General features: G+C 41.9%; 1 protein-coding gene across 3 annotated transcripts in view; it reads right to left on the minus strand.

Moving 5' to 3' along the window:
• RAB3GAP2 (RAB3 GTPase activating non-catalytic protein subunit 2) overlaps positions 1–25,732 on the minus strand; it is an 87,263-nt gene that overhangs the window by 31,187 nt on the left and 30,344 nt on the right. For all 3 annotated transcript variants that reach the window (XM_054023561.1, XM_054023560.1, XM_054023559.1), the window contains 15 exons: positions 19,699–19,746; positions 19,477–19,552; positions 19,223–19,324; positions 17,766–17,865; positions 15,602–15,700; positions 14,539–14,687; positions 13,184–13,263; positions 12,991–13,080; positions 11,913–12,052; positions 9,251–9,467; positions 8,700–8,843; positions 8,193–8,275; positions 5,458–5,522; positions 4,985–5,075; positions 1,110–1,237 (listed from right to left, as the gene is read on the minus strand). In XM_054023561.1, the coding sequence (XP_053879536.1) occupies positions 1,110–1,237; positions 4,985–5,075; positions 5,458–5,522; positions 8,193–8,275; positions 8,700–8,843; positions 9,251–9,467; positions 11,913–12,052; positions 12,991–13,080; positions 13,184–13,263; positions 14,539–14,687; positions 15,602–15,700; positions 17,766–17,865; positions 19,223–19,324; positions 19,477–19,552; positions 19,699–19,746 (1,612 nt within the window). The remainder of the gene's footprint in view (positions 1–1,109; positions 1,238–4,984; positions 5,076–5,457; positions 5,523–8,192; positions 8,276–8,699; positions 8,844–9,250; positions 9,468–11,912; positions 12,053–12,990; positions 13,081–13,183; positions 13,264–14,538; positions 14,688–15,601; positions 15,701–17,765; positions 17,866–19,222; positions 19,325–19,476; positions 19,553–19,698; positions 19,747–25,732) is intronic.

The raw sequence follows: 25,732 nt of genomic DNA on the forward strand, positions 1-25,732 counted from the left end.
CCAGAGGACACGCTTCCATGCTGATGATGCTCATTAAAAAAAAATGTGTTAATTAAATTTGTGACTGAACTCCTTGGAGGAGAATTGTATGTCTCCTGCTCTCTGTTTTACCGACATTCTGCTACATAATTCATGTTATAGAAGTCTTGGATGATAATGCAGCACATGTTCATTTTAAGAACACTTTCATTGCAGATTTCACATGCAGATGGTACCAATGTGAGATTTCCAAAGATAGCTACAGTATTCGACTCAAGGTTCAAGAATCAAGTGCCTTCCAAAAATCTAAGAGGGATGAGGTGTGGAGCATACTTTCAGAAGTCTTAAAAGAGCAACACTCCTATGCGGAAACTACAGAACCTGAACCACCATAAAAGAAAACCAACCTTCTGCTGGTGGCATCTGACTTAAATGATGAAAATGAACATGAATATGCATCAGTCTGCACTGCTTTGGATCGTTATCGAGCAGAACCTGTCATCAGCATGGATGCATGTGCCCTGGAATGGTAGTCGAAGCATGAAGGGTCATACAAAAGTTTAACATATCTGGCACATAAATATCTTGTAACTCTGCCTACTATAGTGCCATGCAATCACCTGTTCTCACTTTCATTGTAAACAAGAAGTGGGCAGCATTATCTCTCAGAAATGTAAACAAACTTGTTTGTCTTAGCGATTGACTGAACAAGAAGTTAGACTGAGTGGACTTGTAGGCTTTAAAGTTTTTACATTGTTTTATGTTTGAGAGCGGTTATTTTGTACATAATTCTACATCTGTAAATTCAACTTTCATGATAAAAAGATTGCACTACAGTACTTGTATTAGGGGAATTGAAAAATACTATTTCTTTTGTTTATTTTTTACAGTGCAAATATTTGTAATAAAAATATAAAAAGTGAGCACTATGCACTTTGTATTCTGTGTTGTAACTGAAATCAATATATTTGAAAATGTGGAAAACATCAAAAATATTTAAATAAATGGTATTCTATTGTTTAACAGCGGGATTAATTTTTGTAATCACTTGACAGCCCTAGTAATTTTCCATTTAATCTACCTGCTAAATGGTTAATTCTTTCGCAGAAAGAAGTTTTGACATTACTTACATTATCAGAGAGCGGAGTGCTTGGCTGCATGCTCAAAGAATTCAGTTTGCTGACTGACTCATATAGATGCAGCAGCTTTAACTTATTTGCACAAAACTGGAGCAACCCTTCATCAACACACACAAATTCTGGAGAGAGAGAAATAAAGATGCACATTAGTCTGAATGAATGTATGTACTGGAGCTGTGAAATGTTCTTTGTAGCTTCATTAAACTCTTATAAAGGAGTTAGATGACATATGCTCCAGTGTAATGTTTTTGACGCACTGTTGCTCACGATATGATGTTTAATTAGGGTGACCAGACGTCCCGGTAAAATCGGGACTGTCCCGATATTTCGGTGTCTGTCTCGCGTCCCGACCGATCTTTGGTCGGGATGCATTTTGTCCCGATATCCGCCGGCAGCACTGGTTTTTTTTTGCTCTGCGGCAGGCACCGCCCCCCCGCCCGATATTTTTCTTCCCCTCATCTGGTCACCCTATGTTTAATTCATGGCAAGTTAAAGTGAGGATGATTTTTGCCCCAAAGCAAAAAGGGTATCAGGCTTATTTTTAACAACAAAAGGGCTGCAATGGGACACTGAACACAAGGCTACAGTAGAGGACTTCTTGTACACCAGCATGTAAAAATCAGGGAAATGCAGGATCCTATAGATTGCAATCCTCAAGTAATTATTCTTTTAAAAACAAACACAAGTTGCATGTACCTTGCAAACTACAATGCTGCGTGAATTTTAGTCTCTCTTTTATCATGCTGCCAATATGTGAATATGATAAATCCCCATAATAAAAAGCTGCAAATAAAGTTTCCAAGACTAAAATTGAGGAAGCACAATGGGCATTACTGTCTTTCAGTGATAAAACAGAAACCATGTTAACAGAAATCAGTAGAAATCCCCTGATATTTGTAATTCTTCAGAGTTTGGAAAAGCAACTAGAAAAACTATGGCAGCCAGAGAACACATATGCAATTGATATCAACCCAGAGTTTAGAATTTTAAAAAGCACTAATACCTCAACACCGTAATAGTTAATTTGACTAAAAAATTAAGTGCTTTCTTTTTCTTTTTTATCAAACTAAATAAAGAGCATATTCACAGCTCAACTTCTTGTGCAAGTTGAAAGGCACAATGGAAACACCAAATTAAGGGAGGCTGTTTTTCAGTTTATATAGTAACTCACATTTGTGAAGAAACATGAAACAGACAATTCAACATCTCAGTATAATTTGCATAACGGTTCCTGCAATTTCAAAACAAGCGCAGACGCAGTCAGTTACAAGAACGCCCAAAACAGATGCCAACATCTGCAATTAGGAGTCTTTCTAGACTGTTGAGTTACTCAGCATGCAAGCTCACTCAGTTTGTCTTCTACCTGTGAAGACCTAAGCTGAAGAAGAAGATACTGAATCTACACAATGGGATTAGGTAACAAAAAAAACATGTCATTTGATGCATGTCTACTTTCTTACTTCACCTTAAACACGTTTCAAGGGACCATTCATTTATGCTAAGTAATCTCATCCACCTTGTATTTAGCTGTGACACACAAGTGTACGTTTCCCAGACCTGAAGAAGAGCTCTGTGTGAGCTTGAAAGCTTGTCTATCTCACTACCAGAAGTTGGTCCAAAAGATATTACCTCACCCACCTTGTCTCCCTACTTTCTTAATCTGCATATGTGGGAAACCAAGTCTTAAGAACAACATTTGCTAAGCACTACCTGCGACAGACCCAGCATCATATTTAATGATGAATTAATTTACCCAACGTTAAAGGACATAAAACAAAGATTCTAAACTGACTTTTCTGTACAAAGATTAGTCTCTGAACAAACCATTTGTGCGCTCAAATGAATTCCTAATGTACAATTCTCTCTCTATGAAGCTCAGCCATTTCTCAGATACTCTGCTATTAAAAATCCTGGAACCAAAAAGGAAGCCTGAACAGTTTGGTACAGCTAATCAATTGACCTTTTCCTCACAATAATAGCATTCATACAGTCCATCATCTGTTTCAGAATATCCATTTAGCCACAGTATTACTGGCAGATACACAGCCAAACTAGGAGGCAGGAATTTCAGCCAAATTTGTTCTTTACTGTGACCAGGCAGGGAATACAGTGCAGATGGAAAAAGAGGGGACAGAGCATAAACCACACATAAGCTAACAAAGAAGACTCAATAAATACAAAATGAAAATGGAGGTATACATTTTCCAATTCATTGTGAAAACAGTTTCTCATAAGAATCTGTATTTTTAGGACTTCATATTTGAGTGGATACACTAGCTATTTAAAGCCAGATCTTGCCCTGATCAAGGCAGGTCAAAGTTGGGCAGAGCACTCCAAGAGTGAAATCCTGGCCCCATTAAAGTCAATGGAAAAACTCCTATTTCATTCCACAACTCTGAAGTTACACAGACTGCCCCATCCTCTGTGGGGGATCCCTCACTACAGAAGTGGCCAGGGACAGGCCCTCCCAACCCACAAGCATTCTGGGATCCACATGCAAATTCTGTTTACTCAGGGCCTCTGTGCACCTCCTGCAGTAATACATCTGCTGTGAACTACACTGCCAAGGGCTCAGCTGCTCCTCCTCACAGTGTGAAATGGAGTCCATGCAAAACAACAACAGGATGAATGGTTTCAGAGTAGCAGCCGTGTTAGTCTGTATCCGCAAAAAGAACAGGAGTACTTGTGGCACCTTTGAGACTAACAAATTTATTTGAGCATAAGCTTTCGTGGACTACAGCCCACTACAGCATCCGAAGAAGTGGGCTGTAGTCCACGAAAGCTTATGCTCTAATAAATTTGTTAGTCTCTAAGGTGCCACAAGTACTCCTGTTCTTTTAACAGGATGAACATTATCTTATGCTGGAAAGTCTCTATGCGTCTGAAGGTGATTTCACAGAGATAGACTCTTTTCCTGCTCCATCCCTCAAGACCTAGTCATGCCCCCCAAAACAACAGAATCCAAAATGCAAGAAGCATTTCAATAGTTTCAAGGGAGGAGTTATGTTGGGTTATTTCACGCTCTTCTATCTGTCAGAATTTTGAAGAAATGCACTTCTTTGGCCTGAGAAACCTACCCTTAAGGGAAGCTATGGATACAGCCCCCAGTTTAGGAAGACCTAGAAGTGCAAGACCAGTGAAGCCATGCTGCCAACAAGGAGGAGAAGGGAAGTATCAGGTAGATCTACAAGCATTTCAGTGGCACAAAACCTCTGTGCCTTCAGTGAATCCAAAAATGTTAAGGGTTTAAGAAGCCAGACCCTCATTTCCTTCCTAAAGAAGGGGGAAGACTGAAGAGGGAACTCCATAAGGTGGAACCTTCTGGAGGCTCCTGTCGTATACAACAGGATTACTGTAGGGGGGAGGGAGTGGGAATTAAGCCCAGCTTATTTTACTAATATATACAAAATAGAACCTTGGTGAAGATGCTGAAACATACGATAGAATTATTTGCAAGTCAATGTATGTAAACATATAGGACAGGAATATATCTATGGATGTGTGTATATACACATGTTAATATATATTTGTATTTATACGAAAGCAGTTTATGTTTCTTGCATTTACAAAATATACATAACGCATGGACTCATTCAACCCATCACAGATTTCAAAAATATACTGAAGTAATGCTTGCATTACAGATACATGGCAAGTGCTGGAGAGGGTACTCACTAGCAGGGGGAAAAAAACTCTACAAAAGGAACTTCTTGCTCTATCTGGCAGAAAAGCCAAACAGACCAAGCTTGATGAAGCAGTGGATACCCATGATAGATATTCTCCTGGCCTCACAGCAGTAGTCTCACTTCAAGCCACACCACGGATAGATTATGGTCTGCATAACTACAAAATCAGCTTCCACTTACCCTGGTTTTTTAAGGTGTCCATCAGTGTCTGAGTGATGTTTGAGAGAGCGGAGAGTGGTACACGTTCACTTGCCAATATGCTTTCCAAAGCCTGTTAGCAGAAATTTAACAAAATGAAGTATTTCCATTCCTTTTGCTTCATATTACTGTTGAAGCGTTTAAGGAAGCCCATAACAATTCAAGTCAGAGTATTTTTTAGTTACTATTTCCGCTACATATATTTTCACTGTAAAGGTTTTTCCCCTTACAGCACAAACGGATCCTGCAGTGAAGTCACAAATCAACATGAATTCTATGTACTATGTTATAGAAAAAATAAAATAAGCAATGCTGTAAAGCACGAACTTAAGCTCTGTCAATTAGAAGCCATGGAAAGAATTGTTAAGAAAATTGTGAAAGGTTAATGGCTTTATAACCAAGTCTGATCACGTGAAATTCTTTCCCAGATTGAAACTCCCTCTCTCAATATTCACCTGTTTTTTTGTAGCAGGGTATTTAATATCAAGAATTAATTCCTTTGCTTCAGCTTCAACCATGTCTGCAACAAAGATGATCAAGTGATTAATTCATATTTTCAACACGGATCTTGAAAAGCAAGTCATTCTGCACCACAGCAAAGATGCACACTTATTTGCATTTTAATTGTTTGGTTTGACATGTTTGGGCTAACTGCCACCATTAACTTGGAAAAAACTCACACCAACTGCAGTGTTGTAGCTGTGTTGGTCCCAGGACATGACACACGCAAGGTGGGTGAGGTAATATCAGAAGTAACAGTAGTTTAGGGTTACCATATTTTAATAGTCCAAAAAGAGGACACTCCATGAGGCCCCGGCCCCGCCCCAACTCCACCCCTTCCCCGCCCCTTCCCCAAAGTCCCTGCCCCAACTCCACCCCCTCCCTTGAACGCTCCGTCACCCTGCTCCTCCCCCTCCCCTGCTTCCCACGAATCAAATGTTCGCGGGAAGCCTGAAACAGGCAGGCAGCAGGTAGGCTGGGGCTGGGGCGCGAGGAGGCGCAGCCCAGTCCGGCCCCACCAGCCGAGCGGCTCCCTCCGGCGGCCGGCCCCGGCCAAGAGGCTCTGGCCCCGGCATCTCTGGCTCAGCTCGGGCCCTGGGGCGCTGGCCTCGGCCCTGGCCAAGCGGCACTGGCTGGCAGCCAAGCACCCCCAACTCCGGTCCCGGTCCCAGCGGCTCCAGACCGGCTCGGCTCGGGCCCCGGCCCTGGCCCGGGGCGAGCAGCGCCGGCCAGCAGCTGAACACCCCCAGCCCCGGTCCCAGTGGCTCCGACCCAGCTCAGCTCAGGCCCCGGTTCCGGTCGAGCGGCTCCGGCCGGCAGCCGAGCATCCCCAACCCCGGTCCCAGTGGCTCCGACCCAGCTCAGCTCAGGCCCCGGTTCCGGTCGAGTGGCTCCGGCCGGCAGCCGAGCATCCCCCCCAACCCCGGTCCCAGCGGCTCCGGCCCGGCTCGGACCCCGGTTCTGGCCGAGCAGCTCCAACCCGGCGCCGGCTGAGCACCCCAACCCCGGTCCCAGCGGCTCGGGCCCTGGTTCCGGCCGAGCGGCTCCAGCCCGTTCCCCGGCCCTGGCCAAGCGGCGCCGTCCAGCCCCAGCGGCCCCAGCCTGGACCCAAGCCCCACGACCTCTCCCTATTTTCCCGGACATGTCCGGCTTTTTGGAATTTCCTCCCGGATGGGGATTTCAGGACCAAAAAGCCAGACATGTCCGGGAAAATCCGGACGTATGGTAACCCTACAGTAGTTGGTCCAATAATAGATATTACCTCAACCACCTTGTCTCTCAGAAACTGAGAGGCATGTATCATTCCAGATTTGCCTCTTTTGTAAGAAAAATTACATATCGGAACAAGGGTGTCTATGTGCAAAAGGTGAAATCCCTCCTAATAATAATAATAATTAATGGAGATATCCTATCTCCTAGAACTGACCTTGAAAGGTCATTGAGTCCAGCCCCCTGCCTTCACTAGCAGGATCAAGTACTGACTTTGCCCCAGATCCCTAAGTGGCCCCCTCAAGGACTGAACTCACAACCCTGGGTTTAGCAGGCCAATGCTCAAACCACTGAGCTATCCCTCCCCTCCTACCCCATGCAGATGGCAAGCATGGATGCTACACACCATTTAAGCACTCAAAATAGAGCTCAATTAGGACTTAAGTGGTGAACTGGGCTTGCGCTGGCTCTTTGTACAAGAGTGGATTTCACCCAAGGAATCTTTTAAAAATATACAGGCTATTTGCAAAAGTCATGGCATAATTCATGCTAATATGCACTAGGAGCCTTCCAAACTAATTTTACCCTGGCCTGTGGGAGAACCTCACTTTTAATACAACTGAACCATGTCATACCAGATGACTTGAGTCAACATTAGGATGGGAGTGCAAAAAGTACTAACAAAGACACTATTAGCGGGGCTGGGACTGCTCTATAGAACACGGAAATATAGTAATTTTTATATTTCATTTCAAGAGGACTCTTCAGATTTCTTTACTGTTGCGCACAATTGCTCTAAAATTAAAATGATGTGCTGAACACCTCCAAATAACCAACGTGAGAAGGACACACTGTACAGCGCACTGAAAATTTACCTTTTTATGCTGTTTTGCAGGTCTGCACAATCCAGATCCACTGAGCTAGTCAACTGCTGCCGCTCACATCACATACACTACTGAACCCTTCAAGAGAAAGTACTGCCTGCCCCCTAACGCTCCCCAGATACAGCACATCTCCAACATTGTTGGGGTTTTTTGTTCTTGGTAAAATAGTATTAAGAAATTCATAATTCTACTGAACATTGTTTAAAAAAACAAGGATTATTTGCATCCCATGATCAGACAGCAGTGGAGCTCAATAGTGAATACAACATCCCCAGCAGACTACATGGCAGATAATTTGAGACTTATCTAGACTGCAGATCTGTATAAAGAAATGAACATGAACTGAACGCTCGTCTTAATCTAGTTTTTTGAAGCACTCAGCACAATTCTAACCTGATTTTAATATAAATTTGAATAGTAAGTTTGCAGGTCTTCTTTCAATATGCAAACAAATTCACTTACACCTAACGAACATTTAAGATGGCAAAATCTACAGGTGTATCTGTATGACATACACACACACTAGGAATACAGGGTGCATATTGTGTGATTCAGTAGGTGAGACATTAAGAAATAAACATTTAGGAGAAACCTACCCAGATTTGAGGTTTTAGCTTTGAGTAAAGCACTTAACTTCTTCACTAGATGCATATCTTTTGCTCGTTCACTCTTTTTATCACTGAAAAAGATTTTTAAATATCTCGTATAAACACACACTGAAATATTCAGTGAAAAAGTTTGGTCTGCAAATTTTATGTTTGTTACTTTTGAATTACATCATTGGTGAAAGCATTTTTTGTTCACTCTGACATGAAATTAAAACAGTTACTAGTTATTCTAAAACTCAAGTATTAAGTCATATAAAATAATCAGACATTTCATTTTCCAAGGGCCAGATTTCACCATCATTACTCACATTGAGTACACCTTACTCCACACAAGTGCGAGAGACTACTCTTGGAGTAATGCAGTACTCAGCATGAGAAAGAATCGCAAATTCTGGCCCTCTGGAACTAAAAACCAATTTCAAATACTTATCAAAAGACTTCCGTTAAGAAGAGACAGTTAAGGTAGATTATTATATAAAACGCAGCTAACCTTACCTTAGTGCTAAATGGAAAGGTACATGAACAGTTTTTATGCTTCCAGACACTGGATCAACAAGACAGATCTGGTAAGTCTGAGACTGCCAACCTTGACTAGTCATATTGTTTAAACCCATTATTTTATAGCCAGGATACAGCAACCTGAAACAAACACACAGATATGGCCATGACAATGAAGACTGAAATTACCAAAATGCATTTTTTGTATAAGACACAAGGAAGAATTTCACACAGTCACGGCCCAGCACAACTAATGAAAAACATCAGAATATCTAATTAGTGATCTATGCCAGCAAAGATTACTTGGGGGGGGGTTAGCAGTGGAGAGGGAAAAGGAAACATCTTCGTTCATAAATAAGTGCACTCTGCACTGCATTCAAGCAAGTATCAGAGGCATCGTCAGCAATTTAAAACCAGTCTACCAGCACTCATCACTGTGGGCACCGGAATAAGACTGCCTGAGAGGCAGGAATATGTCTGTTACACACTTATTTACCCCACTAGCACAGCGTACTTGTCAACATGTCAAGATGCTAAGCATTTCTTACCTACAGTGTTTCCCTACATTGAAGGCACCAACCCGGGGTCCTTGCTGAGTGCTCCACACTTCCAGGATTCCTCTTCTTGGAGCATAGATCACAAGAAATTGAGCCACTCTACTTGGACTTCGAGTACTTCCAAAAGGAGAAAAATCCGTCTTTTCAGCTTCTCTTTCGTGAAGGTCTTCTACAGTCTGAATCCAACCAATTTGTGCATCACGATATCCTTTGTAAGAAAGGACAGGAATTAGTCAACTAGTTTACACAAACACACACAATTGAAAATTGCCTGCTCCTGGAACAGGGTTTATATAAGTGTTGGGTGGAAGGCTATTGTACCCTCCCAAAAATTTGTATTGTGACCACCTAAATGCTATTTAACAGTAATATAAGCACCCTTTCCCAGCCTACATACCATTACTCACATTTACTTCTCTAACACATTGATTGGGCCAATTTCTCTTTCTCCCCCCTACCAAGCTCTTCTGACACAGAAAATGGGGTGCCTTCACGGACAGCGCGAACTTGATCAAGTCACCAGGATTGTATGTGGGATTTAGCACACAGAAGTGACATCAACAAACCCTCCCAAGCCTCACTCAAAACAAGTTTTAAAACTGAAGTATAATTTAAATTGTGAGTTTTCTAAAGCGTTCATGGAATAAGCGAAGAGAAAAGTAAAGTATGATTTCAGTTGACTATCTCCGTACCATGTGCTTGTCTCAATAGAAAATGCATGCAAAACATTCAGTTGTTAAACATTAGTTAGCAGTTTACAACTAAAAGGACTTGGGGAGGGGGAGAGAGAGAGCGCGCGCGAGCATGTGTGGCTCACATCACCCTTTATTAATAAACGGGTTTAAGCAACTTGCTGTAAATGCTGGGAAACCTGGCAGACCAAGCTGTTTGTTTAGTAAATGCTTATTCAAGTGAAAAATATAAAAATAGTAAAAAACCAAACAAAACAAAAACAAAAACTTGATCATGGAAAGGTGTTAAAGGTAACATGAAAAGATCAGTACCACAGAAGAGAAAAACGGTGAATGTGTATATCTGAACTAATAGAGAAGCACCAGATAAACCCCAACTACTGGGGAGAGGAATGCACAGGCGATACAAGGAGACTGCAACCATTATGCTACGGTAGCTGAAACAGAGAAGCTAAACAGCCTGGGGGGAATGTGGAAATAAAGGTTCCTTCACCCCAACCCACCCCGAGTTCTAGTGGAGTTCCCTGAATATAGCGCACGTACTTGTGCTCAGTGCCTCAACAAGAATATGAGAAAGTTTGCTTGCAAATTTGATTTCTGTCGTTCCTGAGTGACTCCTGTTTTGGTTTCCCTTCTTAGACCTCTCCACAGCATTGGGCCAATTACAATGGCTGTCTGGAGAGAAATGAGACTCCACCATGCTTTCCCTGTAGACTTGATTTAGGAAAGTCAGTATCTCTGGGCTAAAGTAACCTTGAATGGGAGAGGGAGAAGTGACATGCATGGAATACTGTGTTTACACTGTGAGGGCAGAGGGAGGACAGAGTGCTGCTAGAGATATTTGTAACTTCACAGAAATCAGGTCCAGGCATAAAAGGGGGGTGGGGGCAGGGCCGGCTCTGGCTTTCTGGCCACCCCAAGCAAAAAAAAAAAAAAAAAACCTGCAGCACGGCCGAAGCCAGCCAGGGTGCAGGGGGACTTCCTACCCTGCAGATGTGCCCCGGCTAGCGGGGGGAGAGAGAGAAAGGGGGCGGCCAGGACTTCGCTGCCACACGGCCCCTCCCGCCATGCCCCCTGCCAGGAGGGCTCCGCACCGCTCCGGTCGGCTGGGAGGGAAGGACGTGGGCTGCCCTGCCAGGCTTGCTGCAGGACGCTCCCGTCCTCCACGCCGATGCCCCCTACAGGGCGGCCGGAGCGGAACCAAAAAAAAAAAAAAAAAAGCAGCCGTGCCGCCCTAGGATTGGGCGGAATGCTGCCTCCTACAAGCTGCCGCCCCAAGCACCAGCTTGCTCAGCTGGTGCCTGGAGCCGGCCCTGGGTGGGGGAGGGTACAAAAATGTTCTTCTACAAGTCCTATCCGGGGGTTGTAATATTGGTTGTGATTGCTGTTGGAGTCTTGGAGATGGCAATATCTGCATCTCCTCTTTCCCACAGAACAGCTGGGGCAGAGAGATGAGACGGATCGCTCTCTCTTGGAATAGCCTGCAAGAGACGCTGACCCAACAAAGCAGTAAGCATGTGGAACGGTCTGTCCTTCCTAGTGATTTTCTCATCCTTTTTGTGGCGCATAAGATAGGGGAACCAAATGCTGCTGCTTCGTCTCTCAACTGAGGCAAAGAAGAAACTGGAGCTGCACAAATCTGGAATGAATGAGCTCAAAACTCTTCAAGAGAACAACTGGATCAGCTGCTGCATGCTGTGGTAAGGTCTAGAAAGGGAAATTCAGGCAATACACCTCAGTTTCTGAGGTTGTTGATTAAACCTTACTGTAAATCCCACCAATAATATTTTAAGGTCCAGTTCTATAACTCTGCCACCCTTGAATTTATATTAAATCTGTTTGAGAGATCAGAACAACAACAAGTGCATGATAAAGGCCAAAATACTCAGAATTCTAAGCCAAATTGAACATAAACAGCCACACCATTTCCAAGCAAACTAATTGCTTTATTGAACATGTACCTTTCCACATGCGAATGGCAAGTCCTCGTGTAACATCCAGTAAAAGAACTCTTCCAAAGTCATCAGTTACTGCTGCCAATGAGTTACATGGAGACAGACATATGCTTTCACCATGGCGCCGGGAATCTGGAAGTCCAAACCTGAAATCAAACACTCAGTTAACGAATATCAAAAGATACTACATTAATTACTTTAGAATTATGAACAGTACCTTTTGCAGGATTAGAGAAATACTTTTTTCTAGGATATAGAAAGGGTGGGTGATTTGTTTTTGTTAACAAAAACAGAAAGAGTATTTTGCTATTACAAAATTTTGTGCTTTTATTTACTTTGAGACCTTGCAACTTTATGAAAGTTTCACTATAATCATATTATAAACTGATAAAACATGAAAGGTCCCGTAAAAGTTCCGAGAGCAGGCTAAGTATGTTTAATGTCCCTAGTGCCTTGGCATACAAGGAGTCTCTGCAACGGGTGATCTTGTTGATTCTTTCCTATTGCTGACCAGAGCCAGGCATACCTAGAGACACAGCATGGCCCTAGTGTTTAGAGCAGGGGCTAGGAATCAGGAGAACTGGATTTAATTTCTCAGTTTGCTGCAGTCTTTTTCTGAACCACTAAGCAAGTCACACCCTCTCTCTGCTCCAGTTTCCCTAACAGTAAAATGAGGATAATGCCTGTAAGTTATTGTAAGGAACTTTTACATCCTTGCATGCAAAGCATTTTGTACCGTGAGAGTATTTACAAGATTGCTCATACAGCTCTGTTGAGTCACCTGAATTGTAAACTTTAGGCCTCCTGTTCCAGTACTTAACCTACTCAACAGAGATTCTCCTGCTGCTAAACTAGGCAGGATTTTTTTTTTTTTTTTTTTTTTTTTTTAGAGGGAGGAGGGAACAAATGCATGCTGAGAGCTAAGTAGAGATCATTAAATTAATTCCATTTATAAACTAAATCAATTGAAACCAAACTCACATTTAAAAAAAATCCCAGCACAAGATTACCACTTTCAAAAACTATTCAAGACAAACAAGGAACAGAGCTTCGGAGCAATTGAGGGAGTAGGTGTCAAACTTGCCTCACAGCTAATGGGGTAGCAGGTTCAACTTTTGGTTTCTGCTTTTGGACAGCCTCTTCTTCATGTTTACTCTTCCAACCAAGCCAGCCACTTGCAACAGAAAAAGTGATCAGCAGAATGCCAATGACTGCACAACTTAAGATTCGCAAGTTAAAACTAAATCAAAACCACACTTTATTTTGCATTTCATTACCTGGCAGCATTAAAGAATGCTGAAGTCAGTTTACTAGCGACTGCTAATGCAACGTGAGACAACAATGGCTGCGTGCTACCCTGAAGGAAAAAACAAAAGCATTCTTAAAAGGCAACAAGATAATTCCTTAAAGTCTCTTATCACTACCTAATGAGAGCTCAAGTGCTGAAACACACTAAACACTGACTAACTCCAGCAATGAAAAAAAAAATGCACTGCAGCCAAAGTCTTGAAAGAGATGTTGCCAAATTTGACTTCATCCACATTAATTTTCAATACAAGTATGTGATAGTTTCTCAGTCAGGTAGAAAAACTACAGATGATCTCAACTATGTAGGCCTCATAGGCTCGGTACTAGGAAAGGCGCTAGAGGTTCAGCAAGATCTCAATTCAATGTCCCTAAAAGGATGTCATTCCACACCTCCAAGTCCCAACTTGCTGTTTCAGAGGCCCACTGAGAATCTCTGGTCGCCTAGTACTATATGGTGCTACAGTAAAGGTTAAAAACTACAGTCTGATGCTTCATGGAGAGCAAGCTGGTTCTATGGTGTTGGATTCCTTATTGACACCAAAATAAGTACATTTTCTCACAAATGTTTTTCAAAAACTTAGCTGCACAACATTCTGATATTGCTTTGGTTTTGTTACCTTGTTGATCTAGATAATGAGATTACACTCTGTCTTGTATGGTTCAAATATACAGAAGATAAACAGGAACATAAATATAGCCATGCTTTTTTACCAATACATAAAGAGTACATAAATATTTTGTGAAAGGGTCATGGGAAGCAAAATAATTTTAATTCTCTACTACAATAGCTACAAATAAAGTAAAACACAAACTGGGGCAAGAGGAAATCAGGCTACAGAACACTCCCAGTGCCTCGATATAACAGGGTAAAAGGCCAAGTACCTCCAGAATCCAAAAGAATTTGAAAATTGGATTATGACATGTGATCTAAAACTTATTTTTAAGTTTATTTCCTTAACCATGAAAGAGTAGTTAGTGGAAGACAAAGTCTCAACTAACAAAATTAATATAAAAAAAAACGTTTCTATATTAAATTTATTTATTTTTTTATTTAAGATTTTTTAAAAGTTAGAGGTCTTGGATGGCAGGAATCTGGAGCACATTTCACAAAGAAACCATTCCAACCCAAAGGGATTTTTCCCAATTATAGGTAAATTCTGAAGACTGAAGGAAAAAAACCTGCACAAACTGGGGTAAATGAAGTATTCTTCAAAAATAGCCTTTTTTAAAATAATATGAAAAAGAAAAAGGATATTAATTCTCTCATCTGCCACTTGGGACAAATGGATTCTTTTATCATGCCCATTTCATAATACATACATACCTCCAGGGCATAAAAGAAACCAGTGAAAGGATTGGAGCCTACAGTAATGTACTGAGACATAGTAGGTGGACTATTCTTTATAGCTGCATTATAACCACCTATATTGGAGGCAGTCTTCATTTGATCAAAAGGAGACAGAGTCATGAGACCTAATACAGAAAAAAAAATTAATACTTAAAAGTCATGTAAAGTCAATATAAATGGGTATTTCAGGCTCTTGAATTCTAAGTCTACTCATGCATCCTTGGCTGAACAGTCATAACTCTAGAAAAATACAATCTCCGACTTCATTCACATCTGGTTCTTACACACCATATATAGCTGTATTATTGGATATCTAAAACTGATTATACATTTTAGTAAGGAAGTCACATATCAAGATTTGAAATCAACTGACCATTTTTATTTCAAACAAACCCAGTCGATGCAACAAAAAAAACCTACTTGCGATTTGTTTTAATTTTAAAGATTTTCATTTTAATTTTTTGAGAGCCCACCTCTCTCCTTCCTTTCTCCAAAGGCAAGCAGAGGGGCCTGGTCCATCTCCCTCAACTATCTGCCTGTCTATGATGGAGGCCTGGAGACAAGCAAACATCCTCATATCCCCAGAGTCATAGTGTGGAAAAAGAATATAGGCCTGCTATGTCACCTCTGGAAATAAGTCATCTGAACCTTTAAGTGTCCTGCTCCCTCTGCTGCAGGCAAGGTCTGCACTGGTCTTTATCCTTCCTGCCAGACAGTCCTTTAATCCACCACATAGGAGGACACTGAGTCTGACCAAGTCTCACTCAAACTCAGTATTAGGCTGCCCCCTTCCAAAAGAGAGAGGAAGAACAGAGACCATACACAGCCACTATTTCCTCATCCCTTCTAATGGGAGAATCAAAGCCTTCTGATGCTCTTAAGCTCATCCTTTAACCTTCTTCAGCTAAGCTCTATGAGTTTCCATCCAAATGTTACCATAGATCAATACTCCAACATGCATGGTAATCCTTTAGTCTTACAGCACTGACAAAAAAGGTTTCATCCAGTTGAATGTTTGAAGATAAATGGTAATGCTTACCCACACTGGCATGGTCAACTATGGAGTCCACATCCTGCAAACCCCACTTCTTATAAGCTAATGGTGGGGGTTGTATGTTCTCATTGCCAGATGCTGCAGCTGCCAATGTTATAAAAATTGAGACATAAGTAAAAAGCTATTAGTTCATTAGATTTCTTAAACAAATATTTTGTCATGTCAGCTCATGCTATAATGCTTTATATGGTCAGTAACAGTGAACACTAAGGGAAATACCAGTGGAAAAGCATTTAGTATTGTGATTAATAAGACATTACATACAATAACTTTACCTACAGGTTTTCGTAGAAGCATTGTCAGACTTTTTTGTACAATACATTTAAGGACATGCTGCGCAAAATTAGAATATGAACATTTTTTCCATTTTGTTGAAATTAAGACACTTAATAAAATTTAGCTGGACAAAATTTCGTTCACAACATCCAGCTATATTTGTAAAGACCAAAATAAATTAATGGAGATAATTTATCTTATCAGTTATTTATGGTTTAATAAATGTTCCAGAACAATATTGGTCCTTCTCCTGGTAGTGAGTGTCATTACGGGAGACAGTCTTGTGCAAAACATAAGTAAGCAGATTCTACAAAGATCCACATTCACAGGATATGCAACAGTATGCTTTAGTTATACTTGAGTTGTTAGCAATGTTCTCATCTCAACCTGTCTGCAAATTTAGGACAATGCATACACAAGGGATTAGCATGTGAAAGATATTGGAGTGCTTTTATTGCAAGCATTAAAGTGTGGCTAGATCTAATTGCTCTCATTTGTGAACAGTGATAATTTCTCAGACAGTAACAGAAAGGCTATGCTTTGGTGGTAGGGAGTGGCTATAGCTAGAATTCGGGTCTCTGCCTTGGCTGGTGGGACACAGTTTAAAAAAGGAACACTAGTCCTCAGTGTAGTTCTGCACAAAGGTCTCAAGGGGTGTCTCTGGGGCCATTAGAGCGACTGCCTGAATTGGCATCTGACCTTGTTCAATGACTCTCTTGGTTCTTAGCTGAGGGGATGGGAGCCTTCACTCTTCCTTGCCCTGCATGGAAATACTCTCCTCTCCTGAGCCCCAGAGGAACCAGCCCCTCCCCCCCAGCACAGTGCCAGCCTTAACCTAACAGCGCTGTTGGCCCCACAATTCCTGCTGCCAGCTCCATTATGGTTCCTCTCTACTCCTGGCCTAGTAATGTGCCCATTCCCTGTCACTGGTTCCTGGTGGAAGGCAGAGATTGAGAACAGGCAACAGAGAATTGGAGCACAGTAAGAGGCAAAATCAGAAACCAGCAGTGAGAAACCCTTCCTCCACGCAGCACTCCATTATTTGATGGTTCTCCCTTAACCCCAGGAAACTGACCATTTCCCAAGGTGCAGCACACTTGGATTAGCCAGCATCCCAAGAATTAACAATAAAAGAAATCAAGGTAAGCAGCAGGGCAGGTTGTCAAAAAGATTGAAAGGAGTAAGCATTTTTCCTTCACAGAAAGAGCTAAAACAGCCTTCAGGGCTTTTCATATCTTAAAGTGCTATTAAACCATTTCAACCATTAAAATATGAAGAGCATCTGCCCACAGCAGAATCACTGTTATGATGCCAGCACTTCTCAAAACCTTTCCTAAAAGAAAAAATACTCAGCTAAAACAAAAATCACTAAGTGATCACTGTGCTGATCCCTCTAGACATTGATAAGGCGCATCTAAGATGGCTGCGTACTAGCAAGTCAAATCTTCTCCAGTCAACAGCTGTGTTCTGAAGAAGTGTATTTCTCAAAAATGTTTTCCTTCACATAACTATAAGCTATATAAAACTGACAAACCATATTGGCTTCTACTGCAGTCTGATACAATTAACATGAATTTTAAATTATTTTGTATTAACATACAGAAGTCTCTGTTACATTGTAAGTATAGGCAGTCTTTGGACTTACGACACAATTGGTTCCCGAAAATTGCGTCATAAGGCAAAATGTCGTAACTCGGAACCGCAATCCACTCCATTGCGGGACAGAGCATCGTAAAGTCGAAACCAATTGTCGTAAGTCGAATTACGATGTCAATTCAGAAACGTCGTAAGTGCCGTTCGTCGTAAAGTCGAGGACTGCCTGTACAAGTACTACTGTAGTCACAGCAATAGACAGCTTCTCTCAGAGACGTACCTCTTGCTACCTGATTACGACAAGCACGAAGGGACTGAAAGAGGCTGAAACCATCAATAGTCACAACTGCTGCTGGATACAGGATACTCAGTTCTTCATTCTTTATTAAAGGAGACAAATCACTTTCACCATCATCACATCAACTTAGTTCTTCTGCTCTCTGAAGGAAAGCTTTGTAAATAATGCAAGGTAACAAGTGTTTTGTCTGAACAGTTAATTTCTAACAGACTCCACACAATGGAATATTATGCAGAGACAAAGAGAAGAATTTTAAAGAACTATCCCACATTTCAGCATACCATTAACTATTATTCAAATGCAGACTCAATTCTGTATTTATTGTCTACATCTTGTCTGCTTTCATGGACCTTCATGTCTCTCATCTATTTATATTTTAACGGTTTAAGGAGAGAACGTACAAGTTGCAATTTGTAAGGGTTGCCTTGGTATGGGTTTATCTAGGGTGCAAATATCTGTATCTGGATTAGGGTCTAAATTGGCACTTAAGCCTTTTTATACACCCAAATGTCCATCTGCAAGATTTAGATGTCTTGTTAAAACCGCCATCATTCAAAATTGGGTCCACATCATGCTATACTGTCATCATAGATGAACACTTGTATAAAGATAACAAACTTTCTAATACTTCCTAGTTTTTTGCATGCCGAACTCTAATTCAGCAAGAAGTGCAGAATGGTGGGCTCTTCCACAAAGTTGAACAATGTTCTACAAGAGTCCCCGTACAGGAAACGGCATAATGAAATGCAGATTCCTATGACTACCTTCAAAATAGTCTTTTTTCCTTGGAGGTATTTTTTTTTTTACCTTTCAGCTGTCTCCAAAGTAATCTTACTGAGAGAGAAAAGAATATTAAGTCATCTGCTAGACCATTGTGCAATTCTTGGAACCTGCCAAGCTGCATATTCCCCTTGAAAATCCACAAGCATTCTACTACTATATTTTGCACACATAAAAGGAAAACCCAAGCAACAAATGAAGCCCTCTTTTACATGAATGATATAGTAATTCAATAAAAAGAATGAGGAGTACTTGTGGCACGTTAGAGACTAACAAATTTATTTGGGCATATGCTTTTGTGGGCTAAAACTCACTTCATCGGATGCATGCAGTGGAAAATACAATAGGAACACACACACACACAGAACATGAAAAAATGGGTGTTGCCATACCAACTATAATGAGACTAATCAATTAGCTTTGGGGCTAAATATACTCCTCAAAAATAAGTGGAAAGAAATGTTGCTTTCCTTTCTATGTCTTTATGATTTAGCTGGTTTGAGGATTCTTCTAGAATGACTTATCCCTAATCTCTTGCTCAGGTCAATCTTCCACCTATCAAAAACTACTAACAATACACGAGTGGATTCATGTAGGAAAGAAACATGCCACAACCTGAAACAATACTATTTTACTTTTGAAATAGCCTGCTACACCACCTGTTCTGTGACTCCAGGATGCCGTGGAACCTCATAGGTTCTGCATTTAAGCTGTAGGACAGGATCTTCATTTAAGAGCTGTGCAAGAAGTAGGACTCCAGTCTAAGAAAGAAAGAATAATTAACATGAATATTTATTCACTAATTCACCTTTGCTTAGGAAAGGCTTACAGTATAGTCTACAGAAATAAAAGTTTACAAGTTACAGCAATATATCACTACTTTGCAGCTGAACGGTGCTGAAAGAAGACTCACCTCAGTGTAGAAACGGATGTAGCCAGAGGTAAAACCTACCACGATGCAGGTCCAGTCAGGACGGCCTGTAGAGCTCCTGTCCCATAAAAAAATAAAACAAATTAAAGTGAAAAAACTGATTTTCCTCTCAAATATACACATTCAAATTCGATTGACTTTAAAAGGATTAGCATGCATTTATCTGAAAGCAGAAGCTTTAATTGCTAACGAGTCTATTCTTACCTCTTTTGGCTTGCCAGTGGAATGCACAATGCACTGCTTACACATTCACTGGAAACAGAAAATAAAAATATGAAGCATCTCATGCCAAACAATTTCAAATTACATACTGCTATAGTTCTATATGACCCAGCAGATCTTGCCAGTCTTATTAAAATATTTTAATAATTTTAATATATTTTTTTAAAATTTATTAAGATTCAAAAATGATTACATAATGAGGTAAAATATTATGCAAAATACTAATACAACCATATTTGTAAAAATATATATTATGTTGTGGGTTAAAAGAGAGAGAGAGAGAGAGAGTGTGTGTGAGTGTGTTGCTGGGGCTTTTTATAAATCATATATACTGTATTTTCTATTCAAAGATCCTGAAGAAAAAAATCCTAATTTCTGTTTTTTTCAAAATGATGCATTATTTATGCTATATAGCAGTCCACAGGAAGATTTTTAAGATTAACATACTATTGTTGCAGATAGAACAACAATGCATGGAAAAAACATATTAGAAATGTAGAATGCTACAGGAACAGAAACATCAACAGAAACTGTTTCAGAAGTTTGAAAATTTTATGATAGACGAGAACCATAGGAAAAAAAAAGCAAAAGGTTTGAAATTTGAAGGAAAAAAAAAGGCTATAAACTAATGCTGTAAAAGCTTTCTGTACATCACTACTAAAAGCCAAAGACTAACGAGTCACTTTGCAGTCAAGGTAACAATGATGTACACTACAGAAAAGGTAGACCAGACCATTAAATGCAGAATGCAGGAAATCCATCTGAGAGTGCTCAAATAAGCATGAACAACAAATGAGAAATCTGACGCTGTTGACTGAAAATTGAAGGCAAGGACATGTTATTTTTAGTTTTCAATTGACCACTAAAAACAGGTTAAGGATCATAAAGATTTTAGAGTCAAATGAGAGCTAGGATCTTAACTGTAACAGTTGAGGAAGTGGCACAGAACTGTTTTATATAGTTTTCATAGTAAGCAACAGTATCAGGAGCCAGGGCCGGCTCCAGGCACCCAAGCACACGCTTGGGGCGGCACCTGGTAAGGGGCGGCGGGGGGGGGGAGCGCGGCACGGCATTCCGCGGGGGTGGTGGGGGCGCTCCGGCAGCGCGGCGCTGGGGGGGGGGCGGGCTCCGGTTGCGCGGGGCTTGGCGAGGGGGCGGCGTGGGGCTGAAGGGGGGTTCCGGCGGCGCTCGGCGGGGGCGGGCTCCGGCAGCGCGGCGCTTGGCGGGGGGGGTGCCAACGCGGGGCTCGGCGCTCGGGGAGGTTCCGGCGCGCAGCGCTCGGTGGGGGTGCGGCGTGGGCGCGGCGCTGGAGGGGGGTTCCAGCGGCGCTCGGCAGGGGCCGGGGGCGGGCTCCGGCGGCGCTGGGGGGGGGGGGGAGGGCGGTGCAGGGCTCGGCGCAGGGGGAGTGCGGGCTCTGGTGCTTGGTGGGGGGGCTCGGGGGCGGCGCTTTTTTTTGCTGCTTGGGGCAGCAAAAAAGCTAGAGCCGCCCCTGTCAGAAGCTAATCTGGATTTAGAATCCATAAATTACATGATTGTATCTAAAATGATTGTGAGTGCTATGACAAGGGTTCTGAAGAAGAATAAACGGACTTTTGAGAAAAGCAGATTGAGGATATACAAAAGAGGTTTTGAAAAGTAATTTGACTTTATCAGAAAAAAAATAGTGCAGAATAAAATAGCAAGTTGCTGTGCTCATATACCACATTTCCCATTTTAAAGAAAAAATGAAATGCTCTATAAAGAATAATGATGTAATAAGTAAAAAAATGTTCAAGAGAAATATACAATTATAAAAACATAGGATCTCTGCTGCTAAAGTTGATAGGGGTTAAATGAAAGGTAAATACAGGAGAACCTTGCTAATTTTCAACTTGATCATCATAGGCCTGATCCGTCTAACCAAGAGCCATTGGGTTTCACCTGACTCCTTAGCAAAGATTTAACAGTACAGTGCTCTAGAGAGGCAAAAGCTTCACTACCTTTGCAAAATTACTAGGATAATTTTGGTAATATACTAAGTAGAATCAAATTATTAAAACTAAACTACTGTTGTCAAAAACAAAATTAAGAATGTACACTCTGATGCAGAACTCTCCATTTTCATTGTGTTTATTAATTTAGTAACTTGCAAAAATTCCTTAGGCTGCAATGGGTCTCCCCAGTCAGTTTAATTAGCAAGCATTTACTGTACAAGAATAATGAGCACCACAAATAGAAGAGAGTTTTCCAAGACATGCACACACAGTTTGGGCAGGGGAAAGCAGACAACAGTCAAGGTTTCCTTGAGACAAATAGATGGCAAGAAACACACACTTTGGTTACTCATTTTCCAATATACAGACATAGATTTTATTTCCACCATTAGATAAAGTTTTAAATTTATTATGGAAACATTTAGTACAAGTGAAAAACTTTTGTGAACAGGGGCTGCTAACAGGGAGTTTCGCAAGGGAGTTTGGAAGAGGAGCGGGAAGGGGGCGAGGGTCCCTTGCCGGTTCTATCTGTTTTTCCCTTTATTCCCCTTAAAACCTATAAACCAACTACATTTAAAACTTCTTGCTTAAACAACCCTTTCAGCGGACAGGGGGCTGCAGACAGGGGAGTTTGAGAGGGAGTTTGACAGAGGGAGAATTACGATGGTTAGGAAGACCTGCAACACCTGTGCCAGCAATGTTTCTGTCTACTCCACCTGCGCCTGTAGCCACACAGAGCGCCTGAGCATGGATGCTTCTATCCAGATCCTGGTGTAGTTTTGCAGAGACTAATTTCCACTTACTGATATCCAGGCTGGGGGGACAATCCAATGTGAAAGGTGCCTGGTGGTGGAATCTCTCAGGCAGCAGGTGGGAGAACTACAGGAGGAGGTGGCTAGGTTGAGGAGCATCCGAATCCAGGAGCAATTCCTGGACAGCGTCCATGTGGAGACAGCTGAGGTAGCTGTCCCAGTACACAGGACTGCTGATACACCACTGGTGGAGGAGGAGATGGCTCAGTGTGGACACTAGCAGCTGGTTACTTCTGGCAGCAGGCAGTGCTCCACCCGTGCTCTGAACCCTCCCGCCGTGGTAATATGTAACCGTTATGCTCTTCTTGATATACGAGAGAAGGAACATCCCCCTACAGTAAAGGAGGAGAAGCCTCGTCCCTACCCCTAAGGCTGGGAGCTCTGCTGCCACCACTGCAAATAAGAAACGTAGGGTAGTGGTGGTCGGAGATTCTCTGCTGAGGGGGATGGAGGTGCCCATCTGTTGCCCTGACATTTCATCTCGGGAGGTATGCTGCCTGCCGGGAGCCCATATCCGAAATGTTATGGAGGCATCGTCAAGGATTATCCAGCCCTCTGACTACTACCCCATGCTACTCATCCATGTGGGCACAAATGATACTGCGAGGTGTGACACTGAGCGGATCAAGAGTGACTACAGGACTCTGGGAGTACGGGTGAAGGAGTTTGGAGCGCAGGTGGTATTCTCTTCAATTCTTCCTGTCACAGGTAGGGGCCCAGGCAGAGACAGATGCATCATGGAGGTGAATGCCTGGCTGCAAAGATGGTGTCGCCAGGAGGGCTTTGGCTTCCTCGACCACGGAATGCTATTCGAGGAAGGACTGCTAGGCAGAGATGGCGTTCACCTTTCGAGGAGGGGAAAGGCCTTATTTGGACACAGACTGGCTAACCTAGTGAGGAGAGCTTTAAACTAGGTTCGACGGGGACAGGTGAGCAAAGCCCACAGGTAAGTGGGGAACATGGAGACCTGGGAGATGGGTCGGAAACAAGAGGGAGTGTGGGCTATATTGGCAGAGAGAAAGGAGGGTCAGGACAAAACTGGGAGGCAAGATCAAACCAGTATCTTAGATGCCTATATACAAATGCGAGAAGTATAGGTAATAAGCAGGAAGAACTGGAAGTGCTAATAAATAAACACAACCATGACATTGTTGGCATCACTGAAACTTGGTGGGATAATACACATGATTGGAATGTTGGTGTGGAGGGGTACAGGTTGCTCAGAAAGGACAGACAGGGGAAAAAGGGAGGAGGTGTTGCCTTGTACATTAAAAATGTACACACTTAGACTGAGGTGGAGATGGACATAGGAGACGGAAGTGTTGAGAGTCTCTGGGTTAGGCTAAAAGGGGTAAAAAACAAGGGAGATGTCATGCTAGGAGTCTACTACAGGCCACCTAACCAGGTGGAAGAGGTGGATGAGGCTTTTTTTAAACAACTAACAAAATCATCCAAAGCCCAAGATTTGGTGGTGATGGGGGACTTCAACTATCCAAATATATGTTGGGAAAATAACACAGCGGGGCAGACTATCCAACAAATTCTTGGACTGCATTGAGGACAACTTTTTATTTCAGAAGGTTGAAAAAGCTACTGGGGGGAAGCTGTTCTAGACTTGATTTTAACAAATAGGGAGGAACTCGTTGAGAATTTGAAAGTAGAAGGCAGCTTGGGTGAAAATGATCATGAAATCATAGGAGTTTGCAATTCTAAGGAAGGGTAGAAGGGAGAACAGCAAAATAGAGACAATGGATTTCAGGAAGGCAGATTTTGGGAAGCTCAGAGAGCTGATAGGTAATGTCCCATGGAAATCTAGACTGAGGGGAAAAACAACTGAGGAGAGTTGGCAGTTTTTCCAAAGGGACACTATTAAGGGTCCAAAAGCAAGCTATTCCACTAGTTAGGAAAGATAGAAAATGTGACAAAAGACCGCCTTGGCTTAACCACGAGATCTTGCATGATCTAAAAAATAAAAAGGAGTCATATAAAAAATGGAAACTAGGACAGATTACAAAGGATGAATATAGGCAAACAACACAAGAATGCAGGGGCAAGATTAGAAAGGCAAAGGCACAAAATGAGCTCAAACTAGCTACAGGAATAAAGGGAAACAAGAAGACTTTTTATCAATACATTAGAAGCAAGAGGAAGACCAAAGACAGGGTAGGCCCACTGCTCAGTGAAGAGGGAGAAAAAGTAACAGGAAACTTGGAAATGGCAGAGATGCTTAATGACTTCTTTGTTTTGGTCTTCACCGAGAAGTCTGAAGGAATGCCTAACATAGTGAATGCTAATGGGAAGGCGGTAGGTTTAGCAGATAAAATAAAAAAAGAACAAGTTAAAAATCACTTAGAAAAGTTACAGAGTAACAGCCGTGTTAGTCTGTATCCGCAAAAAGAAGAACAGGAGTACTTGTGGCACCTTAGAGACTAACAAATTTATTAGAGCATAAGCTTTCGTGGACTACTGCCCACTTCTTTGGATGCATAATGCATCCGAAGAAGTGGGCTGTAGTCCACGAAAGCTTATGCTCTAATAAATTTGTTAGTCTCTAAGGTGCCACAAGTACTCCTGTTCTTTTTTTTAGAAAAGTTAGATGCCTTCAAGTCACCAGGGCCTGCTGAAATGCATCCTAGAATACTCAAGGAGCTAACAGAGGAGGTATCTGAGCCTCTAGCTATTATCTTTGGAAAATCATGGGAGATGGGAGAGATTCCAGAAGACTGGAAAAGGGCAAATATAGTGCCCATCTATAAAAAGGGAAATAAAAACAACCCAGGAAACTACAGACCAGTTAGTTTAACTTCTGTGCCAGGGAAGATAATGGAGCAAGTAATTAAGGAAATCATCTGCAAACACTTGGAAGGTGGTAAGGTGACAGGGAATAGACAGCATGGATTTGTAAAGAACAAATTGTGTCAAACCAATCTGATAGCTTTCTTTAATAGGATAACGAGTCTTGTGGATAAGGGAGAAGCTGTGGATGTGGTATACTTAGACTTTAGTAAAGACATTTGACATGGTCTCGCATGATATTCTTATCGACAAACTAGGCAAATACAATTTAGATGGGGCTACTATAAGGTGCGTGCATAACTGGCTGGATAACTGTACTCAGAGAGTTGTTATTAATGGTTCCCAATCCTGTTGGAAAGGCATAACGAGTGGGGTTCCGCAGAGGTCTGTTTTGGGACCGGCTCCGTTCAATATCTTCATTAACGACTTAGATAG

This window comes from Malaclemys terrapin, chromosome 3, assembly GCF_027887155.1.
Source record: "Malaclemys terrapin pileata isolate rMalTer1 chromosome 3, rMalTer1.hap1, whole genome shotgun sequence".
In the NCBI taxonomy this organism is placed as follows: Eukaryota; Metazoa; Chordata; order Testudines; family Emydidae; genus Malaclemys; species Malaclemys terrapin.